Here is a 25,038-nt window from a genome sequence, read left to right on the forward strand (position 1 = left end):
TAAAAAATAAAAAAATAAAAAATGAAAATGAAAAAACATATTTCCACTTTGACATGATGGGTTATTGTGTGTAGGCCAGTGACAAAAAAATCGCATCTTAATCCGTATAAATTCAAGCTGCAACACAACAACATGTGGAAAAAGTAAAGGGGTGTGAATACTTTCCGAATGCACTGGATATTGCCATTTGTTAAAATCCATATCCCCACTTATATAATCATATACAAATACATTATCAAAGAAGATTATAATTATGAAATGAAATTATTTTAATCAGCATTTAGCCTTTGAAGATTAAAATATCAGAAGGTGGGGAGGAAGAGGCACATAACAGTTTTTGGGGGGGCAGTCAGCAATAAAATGTTAGCTACTTCATTGGAAGACAATAGGGGACAAGATGTTGTGTGTAGTGTCACCCACATGCTTCAGCGGTGCTATTGTCTGCTCTCTCTCTCTGTGTGGAGCGATGAAGGGGTGAAAGAGATGGGGTGAGAGGAGGGGGAGTTGACTGGGGTTGGCTGCAGTGTGTGTGTGTGCGCTCGTGAGTGTGTGTGTGGGTGCTTGTGCGGGGATGCACAGACGGCTCGTGGTAATTTGATGTGTGTCCCCGGGGATGTTTGATGGATTAATGCTAAGTAGGCTCCCTTTTCCAAAGGCACCACCTGATCTTTGGGGGTTCGTGCCCCATATAAAAGCCTGCGCTAGTGCTGAGCTCAGCTAGTCTAGCCATCTCCTCTCCTCTCTCTGTCTCTATCTCTCTATCTCCACTTTCTTTCTTCCTCTGTCTTTACTTTCTTCTTTGGCTTTCACTTTTTCCTAGCACTTTCTCTTCCGTTCTTTCGGTTTCCATTCTTTCTGGCATTCAGACTGAGGCTATTCAGACTATTCAGGCCTGGGAGTTTTAGTAGTGAGGGAAATCTCAGAGCATCCGTTGGCGTCATTCACCTCCATTTTGGCTTTCTTTGACTTGGGGCCTTTTCTAAAGGGCTGTCCTGAAGTAGCGTGCAGGTCTTTGGCTTTTTCCTGTGTTGTTTTTTTCTTCATATGTGGCATTAGGACCAGCCCGTCAAGAAAATGCCACGTTCCTTTTTGGTGAAGCAACTGAAGGTCCACGATTACTCCTCCTCCAATCATCAGCATCACTCGGACGGATCGTACACGCTCACACGTGCCATCACCGAGTCCGCCACCAACTTGGCGGTCCGTTTGAGTGAAAATGGTGAGTTGAGATTACTTAACATTTCTGTCTACACATTGCAAACATGTAGTAAAAAAGCACATTTTTATTGTTAATGTGCTTGTTGTATATAGTTTAGAGTTGTAGGGTTTCCAAAAAAAAATGAAATAGTGTATTTGTTCAGAAATGGAATGAAAAACATACTTATAATTTGTTTTATAAATGGACCAACCCCTTGATACATGTTTTTCCTTAAGCCTGTGATGTTGCTATTTAATCCCCCCACCCCCTTCCCCCCACCCCTCCACCGGCCAACCCTCCCCAACCCAGTCCGCCCCATGCCTCCAGTGACGCTAAATAGTATTCAGGTCACTCTGGACCAATCAGTTTAATACCGCGCAGATCACACAACAGGCTTTGGCTTTAATACTATTGTGTACATGCATAATGGTACACATGCATTAGGCTCAAAATCCCATCCAAGCCTTTGTGAGGTCTAAAACCTTTCCACCACCACCAGAAAGCAGATATCCACATGTGACTGGTTTGTCCTTAGCTGGTGCTGTTGCCCTTGAGCCTTTATCTGTTATCACACCCCCACCCCCTCCAGTCCTCTAGCTCTTCATCCCTTCATCTCATCTGATCTTACAGGATGCGAGATACACACGGGGAGGTCAAATTGTAGCAATTCTAAACTCTCTCTTTCTCTCTCTAAAATCCATTGACAAAATACCGTTCATTTTCTGATAAACTGACAAAACTCAATGTTAAATGGTAAAAAAAAATTTATTCATTTGAAAATACAAACTCAAATGGAAAAGGGCAACATGCTTTATGTAACATCATTAGTTTATAATTGGTACAAAAAAATGAGAGGGGAGTGCAATCAACCTTAGATGTATACGAGGTTTTGTCAATTGATGCTATGATTTCAGGAAAAAACACTTCCATAGAAATGTGTGGTGTGTTGTTATTGGAATGTCCATCATAACTACAGAGCTTTGGCTCGCAGGATCATTTGTTCCCAGAATTAGGATGCCAGCTGTCTGGTTCCCTTTGTGTTGCAAGGGGGAGCATAATATATTGTGCACTGCTGTAAAGATCAGCCTATAACCCCCCTTCGCCTCCCCCTTTCCATTCCCATCCCCAAATCACACTGCACCTGTCATTCAATCTACCCATTACCATACTCACAAGCACTTTCAACACGCCACAGATGGAGAATGATCTGATTAAAATGATTTAGCGCTTTGTCTGATTTCTCTACTGAGACATTCAGTTTTGTTTTGGCCCCCACTACGATAACAGATTTAGATATGGTGGCATGGGATGGGATGGCGACAGGTGTATCAGTTGTGGAGAACTAACAAGTGTGTTTAATTTTATGACTGTTGTGTCCATGTCAGTGCATAGAACTTGCATTTAGTCTGTGATGGTCTTTTTGATAGCTAGTAATGATAGTCCTTGTATGTGTCCCAAATGGCACCCTATTACCTACATAGTGCACTAGTTTTGACCAGAGCCCTGTGGGTCCTGTTCAAAAGTAGTGCACTATATAGGGAATAGGGTGCCATTTGGGGTGCATTACTTGTTTTGAGCCGGATGAGTATTGATCGGTGCAAGAGTGTGCACTGAAGAGTCATTCATATTTAATTCGCAAAGCTTGCTGAACCAAGCACTTGCAAATGGTTTCCTGTATACAGTTTCATATTGATCCGCAGTGCATGGAAGACTCAGATCAGCTGTCTTTCACTCAATGGCTCAACAATAATAATTTAAAAAATGCTTTCAACTGGAATCAGAAAGAGTGCTGGAATCATAAAACCATAGAATCTTAGACCAAAAAAACATATCTTGTGAAATGCATTTTGTAAAAATCTGTATAAAGGCTATACATTTAAAATGCCACAATTGTTGCCAAAAATGCACTTATTTATTCTAAATCTGTCTCTTCCAAACCTGCTACAGGCTACATCCAGGATTACGTCATCCCCTCAATATGCCAGAGCACAAAGGATCCTGGCTCGAGGAGGCAGACCGGGCTCTCCGCGGGGCCCCTGTACTCCCCAGGGAGCACAGGGGGCAGCGGGGGGGAGGACTACTCCGACCATGACATGGAGCAGCCCGACAGCCCCTGCTCAGGCATGACCACCGAGTCGGACAGTAGCAGCTACACGGTGGACGCCTTCCTCATCTCTGACGGCCGCTCTCGGAGAAGGGCCAACCACAGGAAAACAAAAACCAAAGGTGAGGAGAGAAACAGCATTGCAGAAGTGGGCTCCACAGGATCCACAGGGTCCAAGGCTGCCAAAGGGAAGCCCGGAAAGTCTAAGGGACCGGGGCGCCACACGTGCAGCGAATGCAGCAAGACCTACGCCACCTCGTCCAACCTGAGCCGTCACAAGCAGACACACCGCAGCCTGGAAGGACAGCAGGCTAGGAAGTGCCCCACGTGCCATAAGGCCTACGTGTCCATGCCGGCGCTGGCCATGCACATGCTCACCCACGACCTGCGGCATGAGTGTGGAGTGTGCGGCAAGGCGTTTAGCCGACCGTGGCTGCTGCAGGGTCACATGCGCTCGCACACGGGCGAGAAGCCGTTCGCCTGTGCCCACTGCGGCAAAGCGTTTGCGGACCGCTCCAACCTGCGTGCCCACATGCAGACGCACTCGGCCTTCAAGCACTATGATTGCAAGCGCTGCGGCAAGAGCTTTGCACTGAAGTCCTACCTGATCAAGCATTACGAGTCGGCCTGCTTCAAGGGCTCCGGAGACGAAGAGGACTGCTGTCCCGAGGACTGATAGAGAGCAATTTTGATAGAGAGCAATAATAATGTAAATGAGGGTTGTTCAAGAACATGGAAGATAACTGACGATGATGACTGAATAACATTAAAATGTTAATATTTTTTAATATAGTTTTATGGATTCTTATTAATTTATTTGCAATAATTTACATTCCAGTATTATTGAATATGCCAATTAGCTCTTAATTTCCCTGCAACATGTCTTCCACGATAAACATTTGTGTATTTATTAATTTAATGTATTTATGTATTTATTTATCAAATGATAAATGTATTGGTTAACTAGGTTGTTAATTCATTATAAATTTATTTATTTATTTGATTTATGAATTGAACATCTTATAAAATGCTGTAATATATTTCTGAGATAAAGTAGCCCTATATCTGGTCTCATTCACAACAATTGTTGATATATCCATGTTCTACATAGGAAATGCTCAATATGCCCTTTTGTTTTTGAATCTATGCACAGGCTATAAGTGTAAGCTACATTGTAATACTTAGACATGAGAAGCCAGTTAATTTGTTACACCATTATTATGAAGGATTGGTGGCATTAATTATTTGCCCTATGTAAGGCTGTTGAATTTGAATTGTACTAAACTTTGTATGTAATCGGGAAAAGCTATGAACTTTTCAATTACCAAGTCATATCAATAATTAAAAGATGATATTTTCACTAAGTTGCTCTCTGTGCCCTGTGCCATTTTCAAGGCGTCAACTATCATCAACTCAACACACATGATCACTCGAGCAGTGGCGGCCGGTGCCGTTTAAGATGAGGGAGGATGAATAATTTTTTTATGAGCATGGCTTTGTTTCTATTACAGCATATTGAATGACTGTCATTCATATTCCATTCACCCAGCTCAATGTAACATCGATAGTTTTGGGCTACTACAAGATACTCAAATTTTCCCTATACCCATCATGAGGTTGGTACAACCTAGCCTATGAATGAAAGTTTACAACGCAGGTCGAGAGAAATTTGAGTAATCAAGGTGACAGACAGTGACATATTCAATACCGGCTTGCACATTCTTGCCTGCATCTAGCTGATTTAGGGCGTAATCGTTACTCCAAAAGTTGCAAATGAGAGTTGGATAATTTCAGGAATGTTTATTCCCATTTCATTACGTTTGCTTCCGTTTAAGAAACGTTTTTCAACAGAATCGGGGGAATGAATACGCCCCTGATCACATGCAAACACAGTTCACTTTCATACCAGTCACATACAAACAGTATGATCATTTGCTCATTGTATACAGTACCAGTCAAAAGTTTATACACACCTACTCATTCCAGAGTTTTTCTTAATTCTTACTATTTTCTACATTGTAGAATAATAGTGAAGACATCAAAACAAAATATATTTTATATTTGAGATTCTTCAAAGTAGCCACCCTTTGCCTTGATGACAGCTTTGCACACTCCACTGCCATTCTCTCAACCAGCTTCATGAGGTAGTCACCTAGAATGCATTTCAATTAACAGGTGTGCCTTGTTAAATGTTCATTTGTAGAATTTCTTTCCTTCTGAATGCGTTTGAGCCAATCAGTTGTGTTGTGACAAGGTAGGGTTGGTATACAGACGATAGCCCTATTTGATAAAAGACCAAGTCCATATTATGGCAAGAACAGCTCAAATAAGCAAAGAGAAACACCAGGCAATCATTACTTTAAGACATGAGGGTCAGTCAATGCGGAAAATTTCAAGTTTCTTCAAGTGCAGTCGCAAAAACCATCAGGCGCTATGATGAAACTGGCTCTCACGAGGACCGCCACAGGAAAGGAAGAGTTACCTCTGCTGCAGAGTATAAGTTCATTAGAGTTACCAGCCTCAGAAATTGCAGCCCAAATAAATGCTACACAGAGTTCAAGTAACAGAGACATTGCAACATCAACTGTTCAGAGGAGACTGCGTGAATCAGGCCTTCATGGTCGATTTGCTGCAAAGAAACCACTACTAAAGGACACCAATAATAAGAAGAGACTTGCTTGGGCCAAGAAACACGAGCAATGGACATTAGACTGGTGGAAATCTGTTCTTTGGTCTGATGAGTCCAAATTAGAGATTTTTGCTTCTAACCGCTGTGTCTTTGTGAGACACAGAGTAGGTAAATGGATGATCTTTGCATGTGTGGTTCCCACCGTGAAGCATGGAGGAGGGGGTGTGATGGTGCTTTGCTGGTGACACTGTCATGATTTATTTAGAATTCAAGGCACACGTAACCAGCATGGCTACCACAGCATTCTGCAGCAATATGCCATCCCATCTGGTTTGCGCTTAGTGGGACTATCATTTGTTTTTCAACAGGACAATGACCCCACACCTCCAGGCTGTGTAAGGGCTATTCGACCAAGAAGGAGAGTGATGGAGTGCTGCATCAGATGACCTGGTCTCAACCCAATTGAGATGGTTTGGGATGAGTTGGACTACAGAGTGAAGGAAAAGCAGCCAACAAGTGGTGGGAATATGTGGGAACTCCTTTAAGACTGTTGGAAAAAAATTCCAGGTGAAGCTTGTTGAGAGAATGCCAAGTGTATGCAAAGTTGTCATCAATAATCTAAAATCTAAGATATATTATGATTTGTTTAACACTTTTTTGGTTACTACATGATTCCATATATGTTATTTCATAGTTTTAATGTCTTCACTACTATTCTACAATGTAGAAAATAGTAAAAATAAAGAAAAACTCTTGAATGAGTATGTGTGTCCAAACTCTCTTCCTCTCACCTTTTCCCTTCACTTGTAGACTTCTGTGAACAGCACATCAGCTGTCTGTGATCAGAAGAACAAACCTTTCTAAGCCAAACCTTCATATCATAACCGCTAACTGCTACACAAGCTAATATGGTGACAACGATGTAGGCTAACGCCATAGTCAACATAGCTACTAGAGGTTAGTAAACTATAATCATGCAGTACAGTGTACAGTCAAGCAAGCAATTTAGCAGTTAAACCTGGGGGGACACCCGTGGCAATAAATTAATAAAACCAAACGTTTACCTTGACTTGGAAGAGTTCCAGTGTTGCATATCCAGCTAGCTAACATAGCATCCCTCTCTGTTTGAGCCGGGTGTTTCAGTAGGCTAAACTAGCTAGCTGCATTTGCTAGCTAAGTGAAAGTTTAAAAAAAATAGAAATATAGCTAACTCTCAACTTTTCTCTTACTTCTCCTTCATTTTTAAAGGAATGATTTTGTTCAAAACTGTTGAACTATTATCTTTCTCGCTCTTTGAGTCAACTACTCATCACATTTTATGCCCTGCAGTGCTACTGTAGGTAGCTGTAGCTTATGCTTTCAGTACTAGATTCATTCTCTGATCCTTTGATTGGATGGACAACATGTCAGTTCATGCTGCAAGAGCTCTGATAGGTTGGAGGACATCCTCCAGAAGTTGTCATAATTGCTGTGTAAGTCTATGGAAGGGGGTGAGAACCATGAGCCTCCTAGGTTTTGCGTTGAAGTCAATGTACACAGAGGAGGACGTTACACTACAGAGTGCTGTTGAGGCTCCTGCAGACCTGCATTGCAAAACAATGTGTTTTAATCAATAATTTGGCTACATAAATATATTTAGTATAGTTTTATCTAAAAAGGAGAATTTTTTTATTGTTTCATTATTTTTATGAAATTCACTGAGGAGGATGGTTCACACCTTCCTCCTCTGAGGAGCCTCCACTGCACTCGAGGTAACATTCATCGACACATAAACCATCAAGGAAACAAAAAGTATGAATTCATTCAGAATATATCTTACTTGAATCATAGTTGCTTTACCTAACAACTTTGTGTTAAATAAACAAACAAATAAGGCAACAGTAAACATGTCGTCTCCCAGGCCAATTAGTAACAACAATTCAAGCTCAAAGGGCACAGGAGACATGTTTGTTAAAAGTTTCGAATTTCAGTTGATTACTCTTGGGCCAATCAGTGTATAAATGTGTATCTCTATGGTAAGATGCATCATTCACCCAAGTTTTTTCAAAATTGGGCCATTGGTGTCTTAGATATAAGAACGGACAGAGACAGATCCATACAGTGGCAAGAAAAAGTATGTGAACCCTTTTGAATTACCTGTATTTCTGCATAAATTGGTCATCAAATTTGATCTGATCTTCATCTAAGTCACAACAATGGACAAACACTTTCTGCTTAAACTAATAACACACAAACAATTATACGTTTTCATGTCTTTATTGAACACACCATATAAACATTCACAGTGCAGGGTGGGAAAAGTATGTGAACCCTTGGATTTAATAACTGGTTCACCCTCCTTTGGCAGCAATAACCTCAACCAAATGTTTTCTGTAGTTGCGGATCAGACCTGCACAACGGTCAGGAGGAATTTTGGACCATTCCTTTATACAGAACTGTTTCAGTTCAACAATATTCTTGGGATGTCTGGTGTGAACCGCTCTCGAGGTCATGCCACAGCATCTTAATCAGGTTGAAGTCAGGACTCTGACTGGGCCACTCCATATTTTCTTCTGTTGAAGCCATTCTGTTGTTGATTTACTTCTGTGTTTTGGGTTGTTGTCGTGTTGCATCACCCAACTTCTGTTGAGCTTCAATTGGCAGACAGATAGCCTTACATTCTCCTGCAAAATGTCTTGATAAACTTGGCAATTCATTTTCCCGTCGATGATAGCAAGCTGTCCAGGCCCTGAGGCAGCAAAGTAAATTATGTTAGCTCTTGAGTGGTGCAGCAGTCTAAGGCACTGCATTTCAATGCAAGAGGGGTCACTGCAGTCCCTAGTTCAAATCCAGGCTGCATCACATCTGACCGTGATTGAGAGTCCCATACATAGGCGGCGCACAATTGGCCCGGGGTAGGCCGTCATTGTAAATACGAATTTGTTCTTAACTGACTTGTCTAGTTAAATAAAGGATAGTATTTAAAAAAGCAGCCCCAAACCATGATGCTCCCTCCACCATACTTTACAGTTGGGATGAGGTTTTGATGTTGGTGTGCTGTGCCTTTTTTTCTCCACACATAGTGTTGTGTGTTCCTTCCAAACAACTCAACTTTAGTTTCATCTGTCCACAGAATATTTTGCTAGTAGCGCTGTGGAACATCCAGGTGCTCTTTTGTAAACTTCAGACATGCAGCAATGTTTTTTTTTGGACAGCAGTGGCTTCTTCCGTGGTGTCCTCCCATGAACAACATTCTTGTTTAGTGTTTTACGTATCGTAGACTCGTCAAAAAAGATGTTCGCATGTTCCAGAGATTTCTCTAAGTCTTTAGTTGACATTCTTCTTAACCTCATTGAGCATTCTGCGCTGTGCTATTGCAGTCATCTTTGTAGGACGGCCACTCGTGAGGAGAATAGCAACAGTGCTGAACTTTCTCCATTAATAGACAAATTGTCTTACCATGGACTGATGAACATCAAGGCTTTTCGAGATAAGCCTTGATGTGTGTTATTAGTGTAAGCACACTGTGTATGTCTATTGTTGTGACTTAGATGAAGATCAGATCAAATGGTATGACCAATTTATGCAGAAATCCAGGTAATTCAAAAGTGTTCGCATGCTTTTTCTTGCCACTGTATTTCCAATTTCATCCTGGGGGGACACTAATAGCAGACAACCATCAAAATGATTTACTCTAACAGTACTCTTCTCCTGACCAGTAGAGGGGGCTACAACTTTTATGAAACAGGATCCATCAACTAAACACAAGGTTTGTACAACCATTCAGTACTTACTATAATACAAATACATTATAAGGAGCAGTGCTCGAAGTGGATGTGGATGTGTCCATCCTGAGAAATCAGGACACAAACATGAAAGGGAAAACCACCAATGCTGCTCTTGAATTGGGTTTAATATCAATGTGTTTCCCCCTCTATGCTTGTGCATGCTGTCTTTAGGTCCAGCCAGAGAGCCACCCAGATCTCCTTTGGGTCAGAGGCTCTCCACCGGCCCAGCTCGGCCCCCTGACCACACCACGCTGTGGGGCTGAGGACAGGATGTGGACTGGGTCAGGTGTCGTGAGAACCAGGCCCCTTTCCCCCACTCTGTCCCAGACGGGGCCCTGAGACCTCCCTTCTCGGCCCCCAGCCACTGGCCCCCCCATGGGAAAGTCCAGCTATCTGTTTCAGACTCTCAGTGCACTCCAGCTGACTATTTTGAGACACAATGCGGTCCGTACACACACACAAACACATACACATACACACACGCTTGTCTGAAGCACAGTCCGTGAAAAGGATGTAGCCATTAAAAACAGCCGAAGCCCACACACTGTACATAAAAAACATGAACACAGTGAGCAAAAAAAGTACATCTGTGGTATCCCCAATCCAGGTCTTTCCTAAGCCAATCACGACTGAGGATTCAACTGCCCCCAAATCAAGAGCATGTAGGGTCATCAGATGGAAAAAGCGGAAGGGCCTTTTATAGCCTACCTTTATCAAATCTTATCAAATCATAGGATCATAAAAGAGGAGTAGGTTCTTGTAGATTCTCTGGCCTGATAAACTCGCTGGCCCGATAAACTGGCTGGCTCGTGAACACGTTAGAGTTGAGACAAGGGCCCCGAGATCCCAAGCGACCCGAGAGGAAGCTGTATATTGCTGCTCAGAGGAACCGCAGGCCCGGCCGGGCGACCATTAAGGCCTGTTAGTGGGCTTCTCCAAAGAATTGTCGCGTGTGAGAAGACTTCCTGTTGTGATCAAGAGGTTGACATTCTAACTGTCTGGAAGAGACAAGGCTCCTCTGTTTGGATATCCATCAGTCCCAACAAAAATACCACCAAAATGTCCCCATGTCATTATGTGGCCATGCAAGTGTAACCTCGGAAACTGTCACCTATAAAAGAGTATAGTTAACGTTTGCCATTTAGAACTTCGATTTGTACAACAATTTCTACTTCAACGAGTCGGCAAATCTGGTCTATTTAACACCACAAACTGATGTTGGCACTAAGACCGTATTCAACGAGCTGTATAAGGCCATAAGCAAACAAGAAAATGCACATTCAGAGGTGGCGTTTCTTGTGGCCTTTGATTTAAATGCAGGGAAACTGAAATCCGCTTTACCTAATTTTTACCAGCATGTCACATGTGCAACTAGAGGTGACAAAACTCTAGATCATTTTTATTCCACACACAGAAACACATACAAAGCCCTCCCTCGCCCTGCCTTTGGCAAATCAGACCATGACTCTGTCCTCCTGCATCCTGCTTACAATAGTGCTGAGCGATTAGTGGTTTTTGAGGTTGATTCGGTTTCGGTTTGATTATTAAAAATCTCATTAATTTACTTTAATAAAATATTTCTGTTGTTTTGTAAATTACATTTGTTTTATTTGATGACTTTATTATTTCATTCCAAGTCATCATCTCATCTCTATAGAGCTGCTGCCTAAGCTGTCTGACAAAATCACTATTTTGTATTGCTTCAAAGTAAATAAGGTATACTTTTATGACTACTGAATACCAACTATCAATCACTTATATTTTCAGGTAGAGATACCTCGCGAAGCAACAACTGCTCTACAGTATATCACCTCACGATTGTGCTTTCTTCCGTCTCTTCTGGAGCAGGCATAAAATAAACACAGACCGGACAAGTAAATGTGCAATGGGTTATGGTCATTGCAGTTAATTACCCCGTTTTATGAGCTAAATTATGTAGACTATTGGCCTGTTGGAAACTACAACTCCCTACTACATCGCACAGTTCAGGCTGGATCTTATTTCTCTGTAGAGAAACTGTGCAATGTGTGCATTGAGCCCACAGAAAAAAAACTGAACGAAATGGAATTCAAATAATTGAAACGATATTGGTCAGTTGACCAGTTGTCAGTTGTTTAAAAAACATAAAAATCTAAGAAATAATCACACAGCACTAGCTTACAAGCAAAAACTGAAACAGGAATTATCAGTGGCGCGCTCAATACGGAAGAAGTCCGTTGAAGCGGATGCTAAGCTACAGGACTGTTTCGCTAGCACAGATTGGAATATGTTCCAGGATTCATCTGATAACATTGAGGAATTTACCACATCAGTCACCGGCTTCATTAATAAGTGCATCGACAACGTCGTCCCCATAGTGACCATACACCAACCAACTTCGAGGCAAGCAACACTGAGCCATGCATGAGAGCACCAGCTGATATCGCTCTCCATAGCCAATGTGAGTGAGACCTTTAAACAGATTAACATTTGCAAGGCCGCGGGCCAGACGGAATACCAGGATGTGTATTCAGAGCAAGAGCTCACTAGCTGGCAAGTGTCTTTGCTGACATTTTAAACCTATCCCTGATGCGGTCTGTAATACCAACTTGTTTCAAGCAGACAACCATAGTGCCTGTGCCCAAGAACGCCAAGGTACTGTAACTTGCCTCAATGACTATCGCCCCTTAGTACTCACATCTATAGCAATGAAATTCTGTTAAAGGCTGGTTTTGGCTCACATCAACACCATCATTCCAGCCCCCTTTCAACCCACTCCAACTCCATACCGCCCCAACAAATCGACAAATGACGCAATCTCTATTGCATTCAACACTGCCCTCACACACCTGGACAAAAGGAATACCTATGTAAGAATGCTGTTCATTGACCACAGGTCAGCAGTCAACACCATAGTCCCCTCCAAGCTCATCAACAAGCTCAGGATCCTGGGACTGAACACCTCCCTCTGAAACTGGATCCTGGACTTCCTGTCGGGCCGTCCCCAGGCGGGGAGGGTAGGCAATAACACATCCGCCACACTGACCATCAACACGGGGCCCCTCAGGGGTGTGTGCTTAGTCCCCTCCTGTACTCCTTGTTCACCCACGACTGCGTGGCCACACATGACTCCAACACCATCATCAAGATTGCTGACGACACGACGGTGGTAGGACTGACCGTCGACAATGATGAGGCAGCCTATAGGGAGGAGGTCAGAGACCTGGCAGTGTGGTGCCAGGACAACAAGCTCTACCTCAACATCAGCAAGACAAATTAGCTGATCGTGGACTCCAGGAAACGGAGAGCCGAGCACACCCCCATCCACATCGATGGGGCTGTAGTGGAGCGGGTCGAGAGCTTCAAGTTCCTCAGTGTCCACATCACTAAGGAATTAACATGGTCCACACACACCCACACAATTATTAAGAGGGCACGACAGCGCATCTTCCCCCTCAAGAGGTCCTCCAAAAGTTCTACAGCTGCACCATTGAGAGCATCTTGACTGGGTGCATCACCACTTGGTACGGCAACTGCAAGGCACCCAACCATAAGGTGCTACAGAGGGTGGTGAGTATGGCCCAGTACATCACTGGGACAAGCTCCCTGCCATCCAGGACCTCCCTGCCATCCAAGTTCCAAAAAATGGTCAAAGACTCCAGCCACCCAAGCCATAGACTGTTCTCTCTGCTACCGCACGGCAAGCGGTACCAGTGCACTAAGTCTGTTACCAATAGGACCCTGAACAGCTTCTACCCACAAGCCATAAGACAGCCAAACAAGGCTGCAGCTGCTAAATAGCTAATCAAATATCTACCTGCTGCAGCTACAGTCTAATATCTATCCTGTTGCCTAGTCACCTTACCTATATGTACTTAGCTACCTCAATTATCTCGTACCCATGCACACCGACTCTGTATTGGTACTCCCTGTATATAGCCATGTTATTTTTACTCGTCATTGTTATTCGTTATTCATTGTGTATTTATTCCCCGTGTCACTATTTTTCTGTTTTATCTTTAACTCTGCATTGTTGAAAAAAGACCAGTAAGTAAGCATTTCACTGTTAGTCTACACCTGTTATTTACGAAGCATTTGAAACATTTATTTAAATGTTATTTAAACTAGCAATGTAACAAAATACAGTACATTGTTATTATTATATAGGAAGTGTACAAAACATTAGGAACACCTGCTCTTTCCATGAGATAGACTGACCAGATGAATCGAGGTGATTGATGTCACCTGTTAAATCCACTTCAATCAGTGTAGATAATGGGGAGGAGACCGGTTAAAGAAGGATTTTTAAGTCTTGAGACAATTGATACATTGGATTGTGTATGTGTGCCATTCAAAGAGTGAATGGGCAGGATAAAATATTTAAGTGCTTTGAATGGTATATGGTAGTATGTGCTAGGTGCACCGGTTTGAGTGTGAAAAACTGCAACTCTGCTGGGTTTTTCACGCTCAACAGTTTCCTGTGTGTATCAAGAATGGTGCACCACCCAAAGGACATCCAACTGTGGGAAGCATTGGAGTCAACATGGGCCAGCATCCCTGTGAAACACTATAGTTCATGATTTGAGGCTGTTCTGAGAGCAAATGGGGTTGCAAATCAACAGTAGGAAGGTGTTCCTAATGTTTTGTACACTCAGTGTAAGTCTTATCACCAACCAGACCAGATCTCATTAGAAGTATGTCAGAATGTTGACATATACCATTGTAGTAACATGTAATTTATGCTGACATATGGGTTACTTGTGGCTCTACAGACTCCCAAAAACTTTTTTCAAGTAATCCTCAAATAAAGTGAAAATACATTGGGGTGTAGTCAGGCTACTGGAGTATAGTATTTAATGCTGAATTTAACTAGCAGTCCCACCTGTCCTGATAACTCAACATGTAGAAAGCTGTGTAAGCTGACCAGTATCTTTGGGAGTGAGTGAGTGAGTGAGTGAGTGAGTGAGTGAGTGAGTGAGGGAGGGAGGGAGGGAGGGAGGGAGGGAGGAAGGAAGGAAGGAAGGAAGGAAGGAAGGAAGGAAGGAAGGAAGGAAGGAAGGAAGGAAGGAAGGAAGGAAGGAAGGAAGGAAGGAAGGAAGGAAGGAAGGAAGGAAGGAAGGAAGGAAGGAAGGAAGGAAGGAAGGAAGGAAGGAAGGAAGGAAGGAAGGAAGGAAGGAAGGAGAGCGAGGAGGGAGAGTTAGATCTGAGGCCTAGCCTCATCTTTAGGTCACATTTGAGGGTAAGAAAAGTATAGGCTACTGTTGCTACTTCACAGTCCTACCAAGTTGCATGAATTGAGAAACAAACTGGATATACTGTACAAAAGGAAAAAGGAAATTGAAGTAGAATAAAATATGTTTCGTTCTTATAATTAACAAGTTATATAACAATAATGACAACTGATGTGTTTCAGGATGAAACGCCTTAATCATGCTTTTCCTCCCCAAAATCGAAGGGATGTTTGTAGCATTACCCACTTCTTACGGCAGTCACTTTAAATCAGCAATACATGCACCTGAAATATTATTCCGACCTCTCATATCCTAACATATGCATACATTCTTCCACACAAAAACCCCATGTTGAATGTATTGTCAATATTAAAATCTATTTTATGCCCCAATATTCCAGGAGATCTGCAGCTGGCTGGGTGCTCTGTGGAGTAGCTACTCTAGCCTAGTTCCAGAATGGTTTGTGCTGTCTTGACAACTCCTTTGGTTTCATAACCATAGGAGTTGACAAGATAGCACAAACAGATCTGGCAGCAGGCTAAAACTGCTCTGGGTCTGAGTCTGGGCCTCTGCACTCTCCTGTGCAGCTGCGTCCATGAGTCAACACGTCTGACCACAGAGAGTATCTAACCCAGCAGGCCGTCATGGCCGCACTCTGCTGGCATTAACACAATATTGGGGCTGACTCGCAATGTGGTCACCGTGCCATCACTCAAAACAGTGCAGGAGTTGTCCAAGAGAGAAAATGGACTGGAGGTGTGGGGGAGGCGATGGTGAATTGTCCTAAAAGGGAAGTTTATCAGGCCTGTTGTGATACACTGTTCAGCTGCCAGCTTATGCAGCAGACATTACTTAAAACACGTCTCTCATTTTTCATTGTCCCCCACGATGAAATCGGGGAGGGGACTGTGGATCTTTCTCTGTCCGTTAGTACGTTAGTTCGTCACACGTGATATCTCAGACAGCACTGGGACGATTTGGTGAAACTTGGGTGAATGATGCGTCCTGCCATAGAGATTCAGCATTTACAAAACTGATTGGCCAGATGGTGGCCTAATAACAAGCGATTGAAAATGTACATTTTGAGAGGTCACGCCCCTAACCCCGTTTGATCAAAAGTCATAGGATTTGGTACATAGGTTCCTCTCATCACAAGTAACACATTTGCCTCAGGTCACATTACGTCCAACATGATGGACTTTTCACCATTTAGAATTTTGTGAAAAACACTTAAAAAACGCTACCGATCTGCACAAAACTTGATATGTGGCATCTATGGACCAAGGTCTCGCAACGCAATACTTTCCAGACTAGTACCTAAAACAACATGGCCATTATTGACCAATAAACATTCACATGGGTGTGGTCTGGCACATAAATGCATAGAAATCTGTCAAGGATATTCGTATTGTAATGAAATTTGATACACATGTTGCAAACACTGAAGACTTAACATATGCAAGAGCATTCATATTGACCACATGGTGGCGCTATAACGGGCACATGTTTATATCTCTTGATCTGTTTGACTCAGAGTGATTAAATTTGGCACACATGCTCAGGGACATGAGTCTAGCTAACCAATGTGATATCTCAGACACCACTGGCACGTTTTTTATGAAACTTGAGGGATTGAGATTACAAAATTACACTGATTGGTCCAAGGGGGGGCCTATAGTCATCAACTGTACGTACGTTAGTCACACTCGATATCTCAGACACCATTCGCCTGATTCTGACGAAACTCAGGTGAATGATGTGTCTTGCCATAGAGTGCGACACACTGTGACTGCAAACTCAATATCCCTTAGTTAATCGCCTCAACAGGTTTTTAAAGGCATTCCTTGGTGCGGGGGGCCAAAGTATTTACGGTTCCCAACTGTGAGGTTGGGGAAAGTGAGCAAGGGGTCGAGTTGGTCGCGGCTGAGGAGCAGTAAAAATAATCTTGCTGTGTCACGGTTTACAAGCGGGGACCGGGTCTTCTGCAGGTCGCCATTGTTGGTGCAGCTGAGTTAGGACCAGAGCCAGCAGGGCCTGCTGGTGGCTTGATGTGTCAGAGGTTGTGATTGTAAAAACAGGCCAAAGAGGCCCTTTGATGTCACACACCAGCAAATCTGGAAGCCATTTGCTTTTCCACAGTCAGTGATTGCATCCCAAATGACCAAGGCCCATCACAAGTAGTGCACTATATAGGGAATAGGGTGCCATTTGGGACGTATTTAGAGAAAGTGGAGGGCTTGATCCCCTCCAGCATCTGCTGCCTGTTTATTTACCCAGCTCACTTAACCCATTAGACAAACTAACCAGGGCACACCGTTGCGCCACTGTTAGATTGGCCTCTGAGGACAGGATCTGTCACAGGAGCTTTAGACTGTAACAGTTGAAAATATGAAACATAGAAAGACATAACATATCGTAAGCCTTGTTATAAGATATTCTTAAGGTTCGACATCTTTCAACGAGTTATGAAGCATCATACTTTGATGGTTTGAGTAAAATGGTATTATCTCTATGAGGAGCATAGACAACACTTATAAAAATGTTTCTTTGTAGGTGTACTTCAATTGGATGACATGATAAGGAACTGTAATAGGCCGTCAGAGCTGTGGTTTTAGTTGTTTTTGCATTGCAGCAGCTTTTCATGTGCTGCACAAACAACAGAACGTCATTACGTTTTTAATCTCACTTTATATGTGGTGAGAGTTTCACGCCTCACATTCCTATGCATAATCACACTAATGACATCTTAAATATACAAAAATGGCACTAGGCCTTTTTAAATAAGTACAATGCTGGTAAAGATATATGTTGTAATTGTAGTACAAAATAAATTGGCAATAGCAGCCTCCAGTATCAAAGACTGTTTAATTAATGGAAGCCTCTCCAACATAATCCAGGTAGAATCAGGATTTTCCCAGGGCAACTGTCTAGGCCCCTTATTTTTGTCAATCTTTTTTTAATCTTTACTAACGAGTTAAGCCAGTGTGTCTATGTATACGGATGACTCAACATTTTACTACAGCTACTACAGCGACTGAAATGACTGCAACACTTAACAAAGAGCTGCAGTTAGTTTCAGAATGGGTGGCAAGGAATAAGTAAGTCTTAAATATTTCGAAATCTAAAAGCATTGTATTTGGGACAAATCATTCACTAAAACCTTAACCTCAACTAAATCTTGTAATGAACAATGTGGAAATTCAGCAAGTTGAGGTGACTAAACTGCTTGGAGTAACCCTGGATTGTAAACTGTCATAGTCAAAACATGTTGATAAAACAGTAGCTAAGATGGGGAGAAGTCTGCCCATAATAAAGCGCTACTCTGCCTTCTTAACAATACTATCAACAAAGCAGGTCCTACAGGCCCTAGTTTGGTCGCACCTGGAATACTGTTCAGTCGTGTGGTCAGGTGCCACAAAAAGGTGCCACAAAAATTACAATTGGCTCAGTACAGGGCAGCACGGAGAGCTAACAATAATGATATGCATGTCAATTCTCTCATGGCTCAAAGGTGGATGAGAGATTGACTTCATAACTATTTGTTTTTGTAAGAAGTGTTGACAAGCTGAATGCACCGAGCTGTCTGTTTAACCTACTAGCACACAGCTCGGACACTCATGCATACCCCACAAGACATGACACCAGAGATCTCTTCACAATCCCGAAATCAAGAACAGACTATGGGAGGTGCACAGTACTACATAGAGCCATGACTATATGGAACTCTATTCCACATCAGGTAACTGATTCAAGCAGTAGAATCTGATTGAAAAAAAACAGATGAAAATACACCTTATGGAACAGCGGGGACTGTGAAGACACACACAGGTACAGACACAAGCATACGCACACACGCACACGCACACGCACTCTACACACGTACATTGTAATATTGTTGTATGGTGGTATCATACATTTTGTGTTGCAGATATGTAGTGGTGTAACAATGGTATATGATGTACTGTTTTATCTTTTGTTTTATGTGTAATGTAAGTGCCTTAATGTGTTTGGACCCTAGGAAGAGTAGCTGCTGCCAGGGGATCCCTAATAAATACAAATGGGAATTAAATAAATAATTGTCTAGCCAAGTTCTTCAACTCCTCCACAGAGTTGGTCACAGACTAGAGTTTTTTCAATGAACCTCCGACTCCTTCGAGTCACTAGGTGTCAACACTTAAAATATGTTCATTCTTAAACCTTTTTAATAAAACGAGAACCAAATACAGACACCGACTGTTTCCTCATTGCTGCTGATCAAGATGGCAACTCAGCAAGGTGTATGTGCCAATTGAATCTCAACAAGGTGGTTGTTTTATTAAAAAGTATGGATTTCAGGAAACAAAGACAGGCACGCAACAACAGAGAACAAACATATGCACACGGTAAGGGTTTAAGAACTTACATGTTTGAAGGGTCAAAGCATATCGACTCCAAGGAGTCTGAGGTTCATTTAACAAACTCTAGTCTGCTGTTCAACTCCATTGAGGAGTTAAGGTACTTGGCTTCACCATATCATGCAAATAATGCTTCAAGTTATTAAAATTATACTGACCTATTAAAATAATACAAGTTGTTTATAGTCTATAATATCATTTTGGAGGGCTATGGTTCCTGTTGGACTGTAGCCTAATTGGTCCATTTGGACAGATTGGTTTGCATGTCCCAAACAACCCCTCCCCTTCTGCTAAGCTACAGTGGGCTGGCTATAAGAGCTTACTCAAGCACTCACTGTTAACTATCCGGCAACACCACCCTATGAGGATATGTCAAAACAATTTTTTCCTATTCGAGGGGGTATTCCTATGCAAGTTCTGACCTCAACGGCTGTCCATGAGCATATATTAAACTGTAGGCTTATTATCTAAGCAATACTAAATTCATTGTAATTGGGTTATACTTTAGTTTATAATGGCTTTTACAATGCTTCGGCCGGTGGCAACTCACCCCTTCTCCTCCTACCCTCCTGATCTCAACATGATCTCGGACGACGAGGAGAACCGCAGCGAGAGCGACGGCAGCTCTGACCAGAGCTATGAATGCTGTGCCTCTTCAGATAAGACTTGTCGGCAGCTTTCCCGCATGGTGGGAGTCGGTGGGGTTGTTGTGGTCAAACAGCGCAACACAGCCAACGCCAGGGAGCGAGACCGGACCCAGAGCGTCAACACCGCCTTCACCGCGCTCCGGACACTCATACCCACGGAGCCGGTGGACAGAAAGCTCTCCAAAATTGAAACGCTCCGGTTGGCGTCCAGCTACATCTCACACTTGGCCAACGTTCTGGTGCTTGGTGACGGGCGTGAGGATGGCCAGCCGTGCCTGAGTGCAGTGTACCGCGCGCAAGGACATGGAGAGAGGAAGCAACCCAGAACTATCTGCACCTTTTGCTTGAGCAACCAGCGAAAAGGGGTAAGCGTGCATGACAGTGAATTCCAAATATAGTTATATTATTTTACATAGTAGACTAGACAGGCAGCATGGCACCCTTGACAGCCTAGTAGTGTACAGTGCCTTCAGAAAGTCTTCATACCCCTTAACTTATTCCACAGTTTGTTGTATTACAGCCTGAGTTCAAAATGGATTACAAAAACAAACTATTCTCACCCATCTACATACAATACCCCATAATGACAAAGTGAAGACATGTTTTTCGAAATGTTTGCAAACTTATTGAAAATGAAATACAAAAATATCTAATTTATATAAGTATTCACACCCCTGAGTCAATGTTAGAATCACATTTGGCAGCGATTATAGCTGTCTTTCTGGGTAAGTCTCAAAGAGCTTTGCACACCTGGATTGTACAATATTTGCACATTATTATTTTTTTTAATGATTCACGATCTGTCAAGTTGGTTGTCGATCATTGCTCGACAGCCATTTTCAAGTCTTGCCATAGATTTTTCAAGACAATTTAAGTAAAAACTGTAACTAGGCCACTCAGGAACATTCAATGTCGTCTTGGTAAGCAACTCCAGTGAATGTGTTTTAGGTTATTGTCCTGCTGAAATATTCATTTGTCTTCCAGTGTCTATTGGAAAGCAGACTGAACCAGATTTTCCTCTGGGATTTTGCCTGTGCTTAGCTCTATTCCATTTCTTTTTATCCTAAAAAACTCCCAAGTTCTTGCCAATGACAAGCATACATAACATGATACAGCCACCAACATGCTTGAAAATATGAAGAGTGGTACTCAGTGATGTGTTGTGTTGGATTTGCCCCAGACATAGTACTTTGTATTCAGGACATAAAGTTGATTTCTTTGCCAAATTTTTTGTAGTTTTACTTTAGTGACCTTATTGCAAACAGGATGCATGTTTTTGAATATTTTATTCTGTACAGGCTTCTTTCTTTTCACTCTGTCATTTATGTTAGTATTGTGGAGTAACTACAATGTTGATGTATCCTCAGTTTTCTCCTATCACAGCCATTAAACTCTGTAACTGTTTTAAAGCCACCAAAATCCCTGAGGGTTTTCCATCCTCACCGGCAACTGAGTTAGGAAGGACAGCAATATCTTTGTAGTGACTAAGTGTAATGATACACCATCCAAAGTGTAATTAATAACTTCAACATGCTCAAAAGGATATTCTTAAAAAAAAAAAAAGTTTATTATAAACTGGGTGGTTCGAGCCCTGAATTGTGATTGGCTGAAAGCCGTGGTATATCAGACCGTATACCATAGGTATGACAAAACATGTATTTTTACTGTTCTAGTTACATTGGTAACCAGTTTATAATAGCAATAAGGCACCTCAGGGGTTTGTGATATATGGCCAATATACCACGGCTAAGGGCTGTGTCCTAGCACTCCTTGTTGTGTCGTACATAAGAGTTGTAGCCGTGGTATATTGGCAATATACCACACCCCCTTGGGAATTATTGCTTAATTATAGTCTACTTTTGTTGCATTCAATATCCTCTACAAAGGTAGTAGCATGTTTAATTAACCCTAGACTTGTTTTGATTGGCCACTTAAAATTAGTATTAGGTTTGTAGTCTCGTTATTCCAGTATATCCAAACAAATAAATGTCAAACATAGTTCATGTCACAATGATAATTTGGCATAAAAACAATACTAGGATGATAACAACATACTTTCTTGCCAGGTCACATGAAGATTCATCATAGTAGGTATCCATCAGTTCAGTTTCAATCTGTCAAACATCTTCTTGAGAGAAAACACCCGACTGGCAAAGGATTCCGTTTAGGACGTCATGCAGTTATTCATTTCATGTTCAGTCTGCTAAGATATCCTTTAAAGGAAAAACTGAGGCGGGGCCGAGGGGTTGTTGATGTCAATTACACATACACAATCCGTCTCAGTGCTTAAAAATGCTTCTTTAACCTGTCTCCTCCCCTTTATCTACACTGATTGAAGTGGATTTATCAAGTGACATCAATAAGGGATCATAGCTTTCACCTGGATTCACCTGGTCAGTCAATGTCATGGAAGTCATTTTGTGCCTAAAAAAAGGAGTTAAATATGTGTTAAACATTTTTTTTTGTTGAGTTTCCTCATCTTTCTTATACTGTATTGCTCAGATATAGTCCAGACACTTCAAAACAAACCTCCTTTAGAATTGTTTTTTAAATATCTGTTTTTCCATGTTATTCAATACATTTCTATGGGCTAATAGCAGTAAGGCCAAATTCAATGTTTCATTAAATAATTTTTTATAGGCTCAGACTCTAGTGTTAAGCCAAAGACAAATATGCATGTAGTATTCATGTTTTGGTTGCAGATGTTTCCAACCACAGAATTTTCAGGACAGAAATCAATTCTGATGTTATTGCAACTTTTTGGCCTAACATGATATTTGTTTTTGCAGGGGAAAGATGGTCGGGGTTGTCTGAAAATGCGTGGAGCCAGTGCACTACGAATGAGCCGAAAATAGACGGCTCTCAGACTTCAAGGATTGTTGAATTCAAGTCAGCACCTCAGGGAAAAAACTCTAGCTAACACACCCGCTGTACATATACCGACACATAGGCCAGAATGCCCTCCAACTTTGGGAAAAGACGCGTTTCAGGAATTTGTTTGTGTGAGGAAAGGCTACTCCTCTCTGCCGCAATGCTGGTTATGGAAAATGTGATTTTGGAGAAACATTGTCATAAATGAGACTTTATTTGGTTGCCTTTTCAACACCATTTTGAATTTTGCTTTAAAATTATATTTTTACATAGTTGTAGTTGTCCCTAGTCTTTATTTCAGCCCCTCAATACCAACAATGTTGTGGTGTTATTTTGATATAACTTACAAAATGTTTACCAACAAGGTGATGTAACAGATTATTTAAAGATAAAGTATGTCTGGGAATTTCCGATACAGTTTACCTTATCCTTCAGCAATGCTAAGGAATCTCTGCTAAGGAAGTGAGCGAGATAGGGCCTTTCCAAAATACCTGAGATTGGTCAATTTTAAAGTGGCCAAGCAAAGGCCTTTTGAGCCTAATAAGGATAGGACATGTCAGTGTGTGAGGAATACATGAATCACTCTGAATCATCACGCTCTGAATTTGCTCTAAAACGTTAAAGGGAAAACAGGAAAGGCAACATGAATAGTGTCGGTAGATCTTTTGTCAGGAAAATATGGTAAAAGCCAAAGGTAGTGAGTTGAACAATTGGTAACACTTTAGTTAAAGCCTGTACTTTAGTTAATGCTTATAACCTGTTTCTGTAAACACATATAGGAGCCTCAATTAATGTCTTATAATAAGGCTTATTAAAAAGGTCATGTCTTTATCTATTAGTTCTTTTTGAGGTTGGTTCGGTTTCAGATCGATTATAAAAAGAAATATCATGGTTTTCGATTTCAGTTTCTAATTTATGTTTTACATTAAATGCACTATGCATTATGTGGGTTGAATGCTGTAACACAGAATAACACAATTAATACAAGTCAATGGATGGTAGTGACTGCCCATTACTGCTTATCACTTATTAACCATAATTTATTCAGATTCATTTAATAAAATAATTGTTTTATTTGATGCCTTTATTATTTCAGTCATCATCTTATCTCTATAGAGCAGCTGCCTCTGCAATCTGACAAAATCACGATTTTAGTAGTTCTTCAAAGTAAATAAGGCATACTTTTATGACTGCTGAATAACAACAATCAATCGCTTAGATCATGCATTTTCAGGCTCATGAAGCAACTGCTTTACTTCCCTCTCGATCGCGCGTTCTCTCTTCTGTCTCCGCGTCTGCGCCGCACAAGTTTAAATTGAACCAACGTCGGTCAATTAGTTGTTTAAAAACCAAAGAAATATGTTGGTTTAATTGCTCAGCACTACTATATATATATGTATCAACATTTCCACGGACTCAAACTCATTATGAGATGATTATAAGACATTATAAAGGGGTCAGTCATACATTTTCAAGACAAGTTTTACAATGATTATCACATAATGCATTGTCTCTGTTGGCTTAAAGTAAAGTGTTACCAATTGAACAAATTCAGTGTTTGAGTTTCAGATCCATGCTAATCAATACGCAAGTCTGCAGTACAGTGCACTTAGAGTATAAACCATTCAATGGTGTTGGCTTATTGAAGCTGTATTTCAACAGCTGCAGAGGATCCCAGGAAGCAGTAAGCTGCAGGGCTTTAACACTGGTGTGTTTGAGTAAATCTTGCGGGTTTTAATGCACATGTGCTATTGATTAGTCACACCTAATATCACCTAGCAGCCTGTGTTGAGCAAAACACAGCTGCCGATATGTTAATGGCGTAAATCACAACTCTCCGGAGCTGGAGAGGTATGGAGGGGTCAGAGAGCTGTGTGTCTGTGTGTGTGGGTGCGTGTGTGCATGCCTTTGTATGTCTGAGTGTGTGAGTGAGTGAGTGAGTGTGAGAGAGAGAGAAAGAGAGTTTATAAGAGGTGAGTTATTGTTTTGTAAAGCACCTCTAAACCTGTGTAAGTTGAGATTTAGTCATTTCTTTAAATCCTCTGTCATAAAGCCAACTTGTAATTTCCAATAGACTTATATGATGTATTTTCCTCATAACACACATGCTATGACATTGTTTGAGTGGTTGGTTACCTCTGATAATATAAGGCCAATAAAAAAAATATCAGTAGCCTGGTTGTCTGTCTGTTAAGCTAACATTCCACTCCTTGTACTC

The 25,038-nt window shown here is 41.7% G+C and overlaps 2 protein-coding genes across 2 annotated transcripts; both read left to right on the top strand.

The window, feature by feature from the left end:
• The first annotated feature begins 505 nt into the window (after positions 1-505).
• Positions 506-4,666, top strand: LOC139565128 (transcriptional repressor scratch 2-like). Its single transcript, XM_071385233.1, has 2 exons — positions 506-1,219; positions 3,146-4,666. The coding sequence occupies exons 1-2, from the start codon at positions 1,075-1,077 to the stop codon at positions 3,976-3,978; spliced, it is 978 nt and encodes a 325-aa protein (XP_071241334.1). The 5' UTR covers positions 506-1,074; the 3' UTR covers positions 3,979-4,666.
• Positions 4,667-19,641: 14,975 nt separating this feature from the next.
• Positions 19,642-23,095, top strand: LOC139565134 (transcription factor 15-like). The gene is made up of 2 exons (XM_071385247.1): positions 19,642-20,314; positions 22,739-23,095. Exons 1-2 carry the CDS (start codon positions 19,817-19,819, stop codon positions 22,802-22,804), a joined length of 564 nt encoding a protein of 187 aa, XP_071241348.1. The 5' UTR covers positions 19,642-19,816; the 3' UTR covers positions 22,805-23,095.
• The last annotated feature ends 1,943 nt before the right edge of the window (positions 23,096-25,038 follow it).

The sequence above is a fragment of the Salvelinus alpinus genome, chromosome 2, assembly GCF_045679555.1.
Source record: "Salvelinus alpinus chromosome 2, SLU_Salpinus.1, whole genome shotgun sequence".
In the NCBI taxonomy this organism is placed as follows: Eukaryota; Metazoa; Chordata; class Actinopteri; order Salmoniformes; family Salmonidae; genus Salvelinus; species Salvelinus alpinus.